This window comes from Euphorbia lathyris, chromosome 1, assembly GCF_963576675.1.
Source record: "Euphorbia lathyris chromosome 1, ddEupLath1.1, whole genome shotgun sequence".
In the NCBI taxonomy this organism is placed as follows: domain Eukaryota; kingdom Viridiplantae; phylum Streptophyta; class Magnoliopsida; order Malpighiales; family Euphorbiaceae; genus Euphorbia; species Euphorbia lathyris.
Genome location: NC_088910.1, coordinates 137,365,402 through 137,378,279, shown reverse-complemented (window position 1 = coordinate 137,378,279; position 12,878 = coordinate 137,365,402). Strand labels below are relative to the sequence as shown.

Sequence of the window (12,878 nt, the reverse complement as noted above, 5' to 3'; positions counted from 1 at the left end):
TCTTTACAACGTTTTTATAGATTTAGGAACTTAATCATGATATTTTAAGCAAATCTATGGGACTAGTAAGGCACCATATAAGTTCAAGGGGCCAATCAAAGGGTAAATAATTTATTAGTCCCTATTATTTTACATAACACACTGTTAGTCCTCATATTTTGAAAATACATTATAAAATCCCTATTGTTTGTCAATATTAACCATTTGGTTCTTTTATCTATTTTTTTAGATCTTTAACCCAACATATCTTAGTTTTTTTTTTTTTTTGAAACAACATATCTTAGCTTTCAAAACAACCATAGTACAATACAAAATGACAATGTTGCTCTATTATTTTCTGTTTGTCTTAAAAATCTAAAAACAATAAACAGAAGTACCAAATGGTTAATATTGACAAAAGATAAGGACCTTATCATGTGTTTTTTCAAAATAGGAGACTAAACAGTGTATTAGGTAAAAAGCGGAAGACTAATAAATTATTTACCCGCTTTTTGGACAAGTTGAATGTGCAACTGATGTATTAAGCCTTAAAATTAAGAAATGAAATTAATTGAAATTTACACTAATACAATTCTAGAGATGAATTTTGAACCTGGAATGAAACGGGGAGAATCTCACTCACCCACCCTTAGCTCTAGCTAGAATTATGCTCAGAATCCAATAACACATCTACAATTCGAGCAATCCACTCGAAAACTGGCTCTTTATTTAATTGAATTAGAGCATACATTGCCATTTTCCCAACCGGTTTTCCTAGTTTCAGTTGAAAAAAGAGAGGTATGCAGCAAGAAAGAAAATGGAATGATAGGCACAAGCCAAACAATAGAAAAATAGGTTATTGAACCTTTAAATATTAGTAGAAATTAACTCATCCAGGAGGAAATAACAAAACATGCCAACGAACCCATCATGCAATAACCTCACCACATAGCCTCTTCCTGATCTGCAACCAGAACCAAACATCGCTCTTCGTTAGTAATAACCGTAATAAAAATGACCAAATTGGAAATTCATAAATAACGGACCAAGAGCATTTTCAATAGGTTCTTAATCCCCCTCTAAAAACAATATTGTTACAGACCATATAATACACCAGGAATATATGGGATACCATGTAGATTAAGAGACTATAATGATATATTTTACTTAAGAGCGATACATATATATACAAGGTTCTCCTTCGATCAATGAGACATTGCAGGCCAACAGCAGCCTACAAAAGTCCTATAGTAGCCTGAGCATGCTTTATTTTACTTAGGCATGCTACATTTAATACATTGAATTATTATGCAACAAATATAAAAGGATAAGGTGCAAAAAATACTCGCAACCTTGACAGCCAGAAGCAATTTTTACCCTAACGTTGGCAACCTTTTTTGTCCAACTCTATTCATATATTTGTGATCGGTGACTAATGAATGATAAAATGATGCACATGTGAATGACGGGATTCATGAATGAAAAAACAATTCGATGAATTATTTTTCAAATTGACCCAACTTGCCAATATTAGGGGTAAATTTGCTCTTTGCTCCCAACTTGCCAACTATCAAAAATAGAACAAAAATACCATGAATCTTAAAGAGAAATCCCATCGCCATTTAACTTTGGTTTCACCCAAGGCCTTTTTGTCCGGAAACACATCCATCAGAGACGCTACGTGGATGATAAGTCATAAAAAATTTGTCACGTGAAAAATGAAAAAAAAATCTTTGTTTTTTTATTTTCCACCTGGCGAAATTTTGGTGGAACTTCTTTTTCTTTAACTTTCCGAGTAGAGAACTTTTGATGATATGTCATTCATGTGATATCTCCGACTAATGTGTTTGCCGGTTCCGAACAAAAAGACAATGGTTGAAACCAAAGTTAACAGCGATGAGTATAAAATTTATGGCATTTTTGTTCCAATTTTTTTTTATAGTTGAAGAACAATAGGTACAATAAACCCCTATTATTTATACAAGTTATTGCATAATTCTGAGCTAGCATGTGTAATTATCTGTAATGTGCCAAAACATTTCAGTGAAATAACAACTATACAAGAACAAAATAGTTTGACATGCAGCACCAAAATGACAAAACAGCAAGTTCCACTAACAAGGTCAAAAGGAATTGGTAAGTTATGGATGATGACCCTCAAAGCATCATTTCAAGCCCATTATCACATTTTTTCTTTATGGAAGTCAGCTACTGAAATTTAAAGATCAGGCTCCTAATGTTTGCTAGAAACTCCAAAACTTTCTCTTTATGGGGTTATCCAATGATAGGAAAGATAACTCATCCAAACCCACTAACTGCAGGGTCTAGCATGACATCAACATAACAGTATACTAGGTGCATAACCAAAACAATCCAAATTCGAACATCCATAACAATGTCGAAATCAAGTCCATGATAAAAGACCTATGTTGCTAAAAAAGTTATTCTTCCAAAATCGCAATACTATCAACAGAATGAGAAATTAATGCTTCAAGCCTTCAACAGCATTGTCATTTGCATTTAAAGTTGTATTTCTTGTATTTCTATATCTTTCTGAATATGAATTACCTCTTTCTTTATCAAGAATAAAGAGCTTGAGGTATAGTCACACAACCTAATGCTAGGGAACAACAGAAACGGCAAACAACAAGAATAGCACCATTCTAAATGAAGCTTACCTCTGGAAGCTTTTTCCGGAACACAACATCCAACCGTGCATCAAGAGTATTCTCAAACACAATTTTTCCATCTCGAGAAGCCAGCACCACACCTCCAGAGCTGTAGAACAAAAAAAAAAACGTTATATTCGTTTGCTTTTCCATCACCAGTATACCACAGAACAGGGGATTGTTTCAGAAAACAAGTGATACAAGCCTGTTTCACACCTTTTATTCAGGATCTAGCTATTCTACAATAACTAGATGAATCATTCATAAGAAACTTAGACCACACAGTAGATAATATTGCAGAAACTCCCACATCAATAGTAGGTAATATATCAACAGTGCTGCAATATTTATTCACTATGAATTATGCAGTTTTTAGCACTCAAGGATGAAAGAATGAAATTACCAGTAAGGGCCATGGGCATTATGTTGGGTAGGAGCAGGTGGAAGATAGACATTGTTGTCAACAATGATTTCTGGAGCATGAACTTTTGCTTTATCTGCATATACTTGTTTTGCTGAATTCAGTACAGACTCCACTAACTTCAAATCATCTTTCCGGCAACGCAGCAAAACAGCAGGCTCCTTCAGTCTGAGCAAACTCTGCCGTGAAAGAAACAGAAAATGATACAGATTATTGCTAAAATACCTAACAATAAAAAAAAATGATAGCACCTACTAAGCAGATTCTGCTAATCATAGCAACAATTTGTTACATGAACTTGAAAGTAATCTTCATCAATTGAATTGTTAACCACATAATGACAAGGTTTAGGCAATCACAATTGTGCTAGCTCATTATTTATGTATAATGATGTCAATTATTGTATAAATAACAATTTCTCTTTTTTGAAGTACTTTAATATGCATTTCTATGTGTATTATATATAAGGGACAAGGTAAAAAAAAAAAAAAAACTCTATTGTTGCCAGCCAAAACCAAATTTATCCCAATGCTGTAAATGGTACAATTGAGAGTCTAACATTGGCAAATTGGCCAATTTCAAACATTAAAAATACATATTCTATTGACATGTTCTACACCAGTCGCATGGTTCAGAAAGCAAGGGTTGTACATGTTTTGCAATTTCAGAATAGGTTTGGAGATGTAATGCCTCTAAAATTGACATAGTATTTAGGTTTTCTTTTTCTTTTTTTTGTCCAACACAACAAGTAATAACAATCCGGACAAGATGAAACCAATACAATGCCATGAGTGTATGTGTTTTTGATCTATTACTGAGTGATGACACATAGATTCATGACTCTGGAGAAGGTTATCAAAAATTGGCCCAAATTTCTAACGTTAGTGCAGGGTAAAACTGCTATTGTCAGCCAAGACATTTTGTACCTTAGCCTATATAAATATATACAGAGAGAAAATCAGCTCAAATTCTTCACTAACCTGAACAATCAGATCTTGCAAAAGCTTTTTATACACACGATTATCACGGCTAATATTTAGAAGATCCTTTGCAGCTGCTTCTTTCATGCCGTTAACCACATCATCTTGTGCTTGAAGAACTTTAATCCGAGAAGCATTAAGTTGCATAGAGTACTCACTGTCAAACACCAACAATTACTGGTCAGCCTCGTCCAACAAAACAAAACAATTGCCGAAATACCAAACCGACCGATCTAAAACTAATATTTAAATTTTCAAGTAAATCAAAATAGAGAAAACTAAACTCACATCTTCTTTCGAACGTCGACTTGCTTCTCTTTACGCTCATACTCTTGCCTGATCTTCTTCTTCTCTGCCTCTACCAACTGCAACTTCTCAATATTGAATTCCTACGGAAAACAAACAACATCAAATCAACGAAACCAATCCTGAAATCACCGATTCCATTCAATTCAAACGACAGAAAAAATGCAAAATTAAATAAGAAATGCAGTAATAATGGAAATAGGAGTTACTTCTTCAGCGGAAACGGAGATCTCGTTTGCTTTCTCTTCCGCTTCCTGCCGGATGAATCTGACCATCTGCTGGATCTGCTTGGAGACATCTGCGTCGTTCATTGTGGCTGATTGAAGAGAAAGAGGGGAAGGTAGGAAGAGAGACGGAGAGATTATGCTTTGGATTGATTCGCGAAGGAGAATGGGGGAAGAGAGTGTAGTGATTTATGCAGATTGTGTTTGGCTAATAATACGTGTTATTGATATGATGGTGATGGTGATGGTGATTATTTAAGTGATTATTCCGCTTGTCTTTTTCTCATTAATTACAGTTTATTTTTTATTTTCTTGTTGATTAATTCCTCCTCCTCGTCGATTATTAATGTAGGGACAAATTTAATCCGTGCATTTTTTGTTTTAACCCTATGATTTTTAGAACCTATGGCCTGTTTGGGAATTAGCTGTTAGCTGATTACATTAGCTTATTTGACTAACTGATTTGATTAATTGTTTGTGTAGACCTGTTTGGTAAAAATTAGCTGATTGATAATAGCGGTTTGTGTAGAAAGACGAATAAAGGCATTAATTTTGGCGCAGGAGAAGATGGAGTCTATCTATTAGGGTTAAAGAAGTCCATTAATTTTAATATTGCAAAATGATAATTGAAAAAGCTCATTTTAAGAGCCTTTTCTAAATTAGCGTTTTCATCCCAAAACTCTCTCCCAAACCTCTCTCCACCAAACACTCCAATTAGCGGTTTCAGTGGTCAAACCTCTAAAGTTGGTCAAAACCGCTCTTTTTATCTCAAAACGCTCTTTACCAAACAGGGCCTATATATTTTGACAAAACACATTGTTTAGTCTTTGTATTTTCAAAAATACATGGTAAGGTCCCTAACGTTTTTTCGATGAACTGTTATCCAATTTAGAAGAAGAAGCTATTTGTATGGAGAACAAGAAAAAGAACACAGACCCAATGCTTACGAATTTGAACGATTAAGAAGAAAATCAAAGAAGAAGAATACTCAAAATTCATTTCAGATGCAGTAGAGTCTAAAGAAAATGAAAATAAAGGAAAAGAAAAACGCAGAGATGAAAAACAATGAAGATAATGCTCTTATATATTTGATTTTGTGGTAAGGGATAATTAAAGCATTACATTTTTGTTTTAAATAGATTTTGACTCAAATCCAAATTGACTAACAAAATCTCCATGAGAGTCTAACGGCGGGACTAAACAGTTCATCGAAAAAACGTTAGGGACTAAACAGTTCATTGAGAAAAAGGTTAGGGACCTTACCGTGTCTTTTTGAAAATACAGGGACTAAACAGTATGTTTTATCAAAATATAGAGACTAATAAATTAATTAATTTTTAAGGGTAGAGGGTAAATTCAATTCAATCCCTAGATTTTGTTCTAGCCTGCAACATGATCTAAATTTAGACTATGCTTACTTTGTTTTTTCCACCATTGGATGGTCTAATGGTGGAAAAAACAAAGTAAGACTTAGACCCTGTTCTTTTTTACTGAAATTAAATTAAATTAACTGAACTGAACTGAATGCTATCGAACTGAACTTAACTTAACTTAACTGTACCAAATAATTATAATTATAATAAATTATATATATAATGATATATTTTATATATAAATAATTATAATTACGATAAATACTGATAAATCATATTATATATAATGAAATGATATATTATATATAAAACATTATAATTATAATAAAAAATAATAAATTATATATAAGTAATTATAATTATAATACATAAAGATGAATTATATAAAAAATATAATACATTATATATAAATAATTATAATTATAATAAATAATGATGAATTATATATAAATAATATTAAATTATAAATAATATATCAATTATATAATTTGGCGATGACAAAAGGAAAAGAGAGGGATAGGGTGCGTGAGAGATCGCGGTCGCAGGAGCGGCCGGCGTCTGGTGGTCCGAGCGGCCGATTATGGGCGGAAGGGGCGGATCTGAAGGGTGGTAAGGGATTCGACGTGGGCGAATGGCCGGATGGGGAGATAGAGGGAGAAGGAAGGAGAGAAACGGGAGCGCAGGGGAAGGGGTTAGATGGTTTGTGTGGGGCGGAGGCCAAAGATGGTGGAGGAAGGGGAGAGACGGGATCGGAAGGGGGAGGTTTAGGCGGAGAGGGTGAGGCGGCAGATCTGGAAGGGGGAGTGCCGCGGGTTGATTTAGGGGATAGGAGGCGGGGAGCAGGAGGCGGAGTGGGCGCCGATTTGTGCCAGGCGGGGGGGAGAGTCGAGTGGTGTTGGGGAGCGGAGGGACGGGGTTATTGGCGCAGGTAGCGCGGACTAGGCGGGTTGCGGGGCTGCTATGTGCGCTGGACTGGCTAAGGCGGGCGGTGAGATTTTGGGGAGGGTAGGATCTTCTAGGGTTGGCCAGAAATTTTGGGGCGCGGATGCCTCCGTGAACCATGCCGTGCCAATTGTGTCGCCTAAGTCTTTTGGTGATAGGGTAAATAAAAATAATTCTGACCATGGAATTGGGAGAGTTTTGTGGAAGGATACTGTTATGGGAGTGGTTGAGGAGGAGCCTTGTTTAGATGAAGTAATTATGGAGGGTGATTCGGTAGAAGTTTATTCTGAGTCTGATGAAGAGGATGAGGATCAGGATGATCCGTTATGTCCTGTAATCCGACTTTCCTCAGCTGATAAGCGGGCGCTTAGGGATAAGTGGAGGATATCATTAATAGTAACGGTGCTTGGAAAGAGAATTAGTTTTAACTATTTCGCTCAGAGGATCCAAGCGCAGTGGGCAAAGAAAGGGAAAGTCAGTATTACTGATTTAGAAAATGACTTCTATGTTATTAAATTTACTCGGATTGAGGATTATAATGATGTGATCAATGGGGGTCCGTACATTATTTCTAATCATGTTCTGGCCTTAAGGCCATGGGTTCCTAATTTTAATCCGCATGATTGCTCGGTAAACAGGATTTTGACATGGGTTAGGTTCCCGGGCCTACCTATCGAATATTATAGGGAAAGTTTTCTTAATAAGGTAGGAGGTTTTGTTGGGAAGGTTCACCATGTGGATAAAACCACCATTGGGGCTATTAGAGGTAAGTTTGCAAGAGTTTGTATTGATATTGATCTTGCTAAACCTCTTCTGTCAAAATTCTGTGTTCATAATAAGGTTTACTTTATTGAGTTTGAAGGTCTACATAATATTTGTTTTGAATGTGGTATGTATGGTCATACTTATGAGGGTTGCCCTAAGAGGGAGAAGGTGTTTGAGGAGGTAATAGAGGATGTTAATGGAAGAGCTGAAGGGATCCAAGAAGATGGGGGAATTTTGGCCCCTGGATGGTGGCTAAGAGGTCGGCTAGACGAAGGACACGTCCATCAGTTGTACAAAATTGTCCCCCTGACATTAATTTGGAGTCTACTCTGACCCATCCTATTGCTAATCATGTTGTCAAGGAGAAGCCTAGTTCAAAAATCAGGGTGGATTCTGGGGTTGCTTCGGGAAACACTTCAGGGTCCAGATTTGGGGCTCTGACTATTGAGGAGGTCCAAGATTCTGAACAGGCTGACGAACACATTGAGCAAAGCATGCCAGGCATAGAATCTGCTGAACCATCAAATAATGTGGTTGAGACTGTTAATCCCCTTTTTGTTTCCAAAGGCGAAGCCCAGATTGGATCCCAAGCTCAGGCTTCTCAAGGAAAGGTGAAGTTAAATGAGGTTAGTATTCCTAGTTACTGTGTTGAACCTAGTATTGGGAAGGCTATGTGTGTTAACAAAACTAGTATGAAAAAGCCTAAGGGTAAGCAGAAAATTGTCCATAGTTCTATGGGTTTGTCGAATAAGAGGGGACCTACTGGTACCTCGGCGAGGCTCTCAGGAGCCCCTAATAAATACCTGGTTTAGGGTAGTGGGTGGGGTCAATCTTCCTCCTTTCTATGGATTTGTTGGTTTGGAATGTTAGAGGAGCGGCTAGCAAGGCTACCCGTATCCATGTGAAAGATTTAATTAAACAGTTTAATCCTTCTTGTTTTGTTTTAATGGAAACTAAGATTAGTGGTATTAAAGCAGATGAGGTGGTTAAAAAGTTTAGAAACTGGAATTGTGTTAGATCGGAGGCTACTGGCCGGGCTGGTGGGATTTGGCTATTTTGGATTCCAGATCGTGTTCATTTTGATATTATTAGTATGGATAAACAGTTTATTCATAGTAAAGTGAGTTTTTCTGGTAATAAACCTTTCTTTATTACCTTGGTGTATGTTGATCCTGTCCTGGCTAATCGAAAACGGCTTTGGGAGGTTCTTTACTCTATGAGTGTTAGTATGACTGAGTCTTGGTTTGTGGCTGGTGATTTTAATGATATTGCCCTTATAAGTGATCAGAGAGGGGGTGCGAATCACTATGTTAATCGTTGCCTCAATCATAAGTAAAGTATGGATTTATGTGGGCTTTCTGATCTGGGTGCCGCTGGTCATAAGTTTACTTGGAAGCGTAACAGTACCTTTGTTCGTTTGGACAAAGTTTATGCTAATGTTTTAGCTCAAACTAGATCTCCTGAAGTGTCTGTGTTAAATCTTCCCTTCTGGCATTCGGATCACTGTCCTATCTTAGTCAGACTGGTGAGAGGAAATCGGCCTAGGGGAGAGAGACTGTTTAGGTATCAGATGGCTTGGGAATCTCATCCTGAGTTTAAAAACATCATTCAAGACAATTGGAAGCCTCACTCTAATGTCTTACAAGCTGCTGAGGGTTTCAGAAAGAATGTTCTGGGGTGGAATAAGAACGTCTTTGGTCATATTATTAGGAGAAAGAATAAATTATTGAGTAGAATTGAGGGCATTCAGCGTAGGTTGGAGGTTAGTTTTGATCACAGTTTGGATGGTCTCCTCAGAACCCTTCAGAAGGAGTTGGAAGCTGTGCTTAGACAGGAAGAGTTACTTTGGTTTCAGAAGTCAAGGAAAGCCTGGATCAAAGATGGGGATCGGAATACCAGGTATTTTCATCTCTCTACTGTTATTAGAAGACAAAATAATAGGATTGATGCTATTAAAGACTCAAATGGTGAGTGGGTTTATGAGGATGAAGATATTCATCACTTGGCCCTTAACTTCTATAAAGACCTTTTTAAAGAGGACCCTGTTGATCTGGATAAGGCTCAGACTGTTGCTACCTTTCCCATGTTGGGAGAGGATAGAATTCTGGAAGCCTTCCACCTTGTTTCCCAGAAAGAGATTGATCAAGCCATATTTAGTATTGGGGCTACTAAAGCTCCTGGGGTTGATGGTCTGCCTGCTGGTTTTTATCATAAACACTGGAAGGTTGTGAAGGAGGGCATTTATAGCTTTATTAAAGGTGTTTTTAATGGCTCTCAGGATATTGGGCTTGTGAACAGAACTCTCCTAGTTCTGATTCCTAAAGTTGAGAAGCCTTTTTCTTTCTTTCAAATGAGGCCTATTAGTCTTTGTAATGTCCTCTATAAAGCTATTACTAAGATTGTGGCCAATAGACTCCGTTGTATTCTTCCTGAGATTATTAGTCAAAATCAGGGAAGCTTTGTGCCTGGTAGACAAATGATGGATAATGTGGTCATTGCCCAAGAGATGGTCCACTCGATGAAAATCAAAAAGGGGAAGAGAGGTATTGTGGCTCTTAAGTTGGATCTGGAGAAAGCCTATGATCGCATTAACTGGAGTTTCTTTCTTGAGAGTCTGGGGAGAGCAAGGATCCCGGACAATTGGAGGAGTTTAATTAAGGTTTGTATCTCTTCTCTTGTTTTTCATGTTTTGATCAATGGGGATATGTCGGAGGAATTTTCTCCTTACCGGGGTATCCGTCAAGGGGACCCAATGAGCCCTTTCTTATTTGTTATTGCTATGGAAAGATTGACTCACCTAATCCAAGATGCTGTTGACAATGGGAATTTCCACCCGGTGGCCATCAATAAATTATGTCCCCAGGTTACTCATTTGTTCTTTGTAGATGATGTTTTGATCTTTCTGGAAGGTAATGAGGAGCAGTTAAGTGTGATTAAGGATATTCTTGATTGTTTCTGTATTGCCTCAGGTCAGAAGCTTAATATCCAGAAGTCCAGGATGATGTGTTCTAATAATATGAACCAGAGAGCCTGCAAAAGGTTGAGTGATTTGTCTGGAATTCCTCTGACTAATTCTCTTAGGAAGTATATGGGAATCCCCCTCCATAATGAAAGAGTTTCGAAAGCGTCTTTTAAGGATACTTTGGATAAAACCAATAAGAAGTGTGCCATTTGGAAAGTTAAGACTCTCTCTCTCTCTCGCAGGTCGCCTTACTTTGGTTCAGTCTGTTAATTGTGCGACTCCCAATCGCATTATGCAAGCGTGTCATCTCTCTGAGCATGTTCTCAAGGAGCTTGATAAAATTAATCGTCGGTTCTTGTGGGGTGAAGCTGAGGAGGGGAGGAAGATTCACCTAGTTCCTTGGAATGAGGTTTGTCAACCTAAGGATATGGGAGGTCTGGGCATTAGAAAAGCCAGAGATAATAATAAAGTTTTATTAATGAAACTTCTGTGGCGAATGTGGCAACTTCCTTCAGCTCTTTGGGTTCAATTATTATGCGGTAAATATAGAAAGGATAAGGTTTTTGGGGGTCCTAAGGATAGAGTGGTGAATTGTTCCTTTCTTTGGAAAGGCCTTAGTGCGGTTTTTGCTGATTTTTGCTCAGGGATTAGGTGGAATGTGGGGAATGGTAGATCCATCAGCTTCTGGAATGATATTTGGATTGGTAAAAATCCTTTATTGGAAGTTTGTGAGTCTTTACCGCCTTTAGAAATTCAGAACTGGAGGATTGCAGATGTGGTGGATTCTGAGGGTGATTGGATTTGGTCTAAGTTTGATTCTTACCTCAGTCTGGAATCGCTCCTGAGAATTAGAGGAGTTCAGATTAGTAGTAAGGTGGAAGACAGGGATAGTTACTGTTGGTCTTTGACGAACAACGAGGCTTTTTCTTGTAAATCGGCTTTTCAAGCGTTCTATCAGGAGTTGGATTCTTCGCGCCCAGATGTGTGGAAGACGATTTGGTCCTTAAAAGTGCCTTACCGTATTAGAAGATTCCTGTGGCTAGGGGTTAAAAATAGGTTGCTTACTAATTCTGATAGGAAAAGGAGGCATTTGGTGGAGTCTGGAGCTTGTGGCAGATGCAGAGGTCATGAAGAAACTTTGTGCCATGCTCTCAGAGACTGTGCGAAAAGTAAAGAGGTTTGGAGGAAAGTTCTCCCTATAAAAGTGTTGTCTACGTTTTTAGCCCACTCTGAGCTTGATTGGTTTGTGGATGGGATTAATGGGAAACTTTTGACTGATTTGAAGTAGGGTGTTCTCTTATTTGTGGTGGTTTGCCATCAGATTTGGAAATGGAGAAATGAGGAGATTTTTGGAGGAGATACGGTTGTTTTGCCTAATGTTTTTTTATTTCTTTTCCAAAAAGATTTGTACCTTGGTTGATAGCTTCGTGGAGGATCCTTTGACTAGGGCTATTCAGAGGAAAGAGGTCCATCTCTTAGGCTGGTGTAAGCCTGGTGAAGGTGTGGTTAAGCTAAACACTGATGGCTCTTGTCTAAAGGACGGGAGAATTGCCGCGGGAGGGGTTCTGAGAGATGATGGTGGTGGTTGGGTTTCTGGTTTCTCTCAGAATTTGGGCATGGGATCGTCCTTTTCTGCAGAGCTTTGGGGGATTTTTTTTCTGGCCTTAGGCTAGCAAAAAATCTGGGGGTGAAGAAGCTTCTGGTGGAGTCTGATAACCTTGAAGCGGTCAAAATGATATCGGAGAACAATGCTTTTTGCTTGAATAGCCAAAATTTAATCAAAGGTATTAGAAGGATTGGCTCCTCCTTTGATTTCCTTAGCTTCGGCCATATTTATAGGGAGCAAAATCGTGTAGCGGACCGTTTTGCGGTTGAAGGTCATTCAAGGATGTTGGGTCTCTCAACCTTTTCTTCTCATCCGTTGTTCATTTCGTCCCTGATCTTGGATGATTTGGTGGGGGTCAGCTTTCACAGGCTGATCCCGGATTAAGCGGCTTTGTTTGTTTTTCTTTCCTTTCCTACCAACAAAAAATAAATAAATAAATAATAATACATAATGATGAACTATATATAAATAATACTAAATTATAAATTATATATAAATACTTATAATTATAACAAATAATGATGAATATAAATAATATTAAATAATGAAGAATTATATATAAATAATAATAAATTATAATATATATATATAAATAATAATAAATTATAATATATATATATATATATATATAATAATAAATTATAATATATA

The 12,878-nt window shown here is 37.4% G+C and overlaps 1 protein-coding gene across 1 annotated transcript; it reads right to left on the bottom strand.

Annotated features, from left to right (window-relative positions):
- Window positions 1-668: 668 nt before the first annotated feature.
- On the bottom strand, window positions 669-4,792 carry LOC136211093 (V-type proton ATPase subunit E-like). The gene is made up of 6 exons (XM_066002616.1): window positions 4,565-4,792; window positions 4,338-4,438; window positions 4,050-4,206; window positions 3,052-3,248; window positions 2,658-2,757; window positions 669-943 (listed from the first exon to the last, which is right to left on the bottom strand). Exons 1-6 carry the CDS (start codon window positions 4,664-4,666, stop codon window positions 908-910), a joined length of 693 nt encoding a protein of 230 aa, XP_065858688.1. The 5' UTR covers window positions 4,667-4,792; the 3' UTR covers window positions 669-907.
- Between the last annotated feature and the right edge of the window lie 8,086 nt (window positions 4,793-12,878).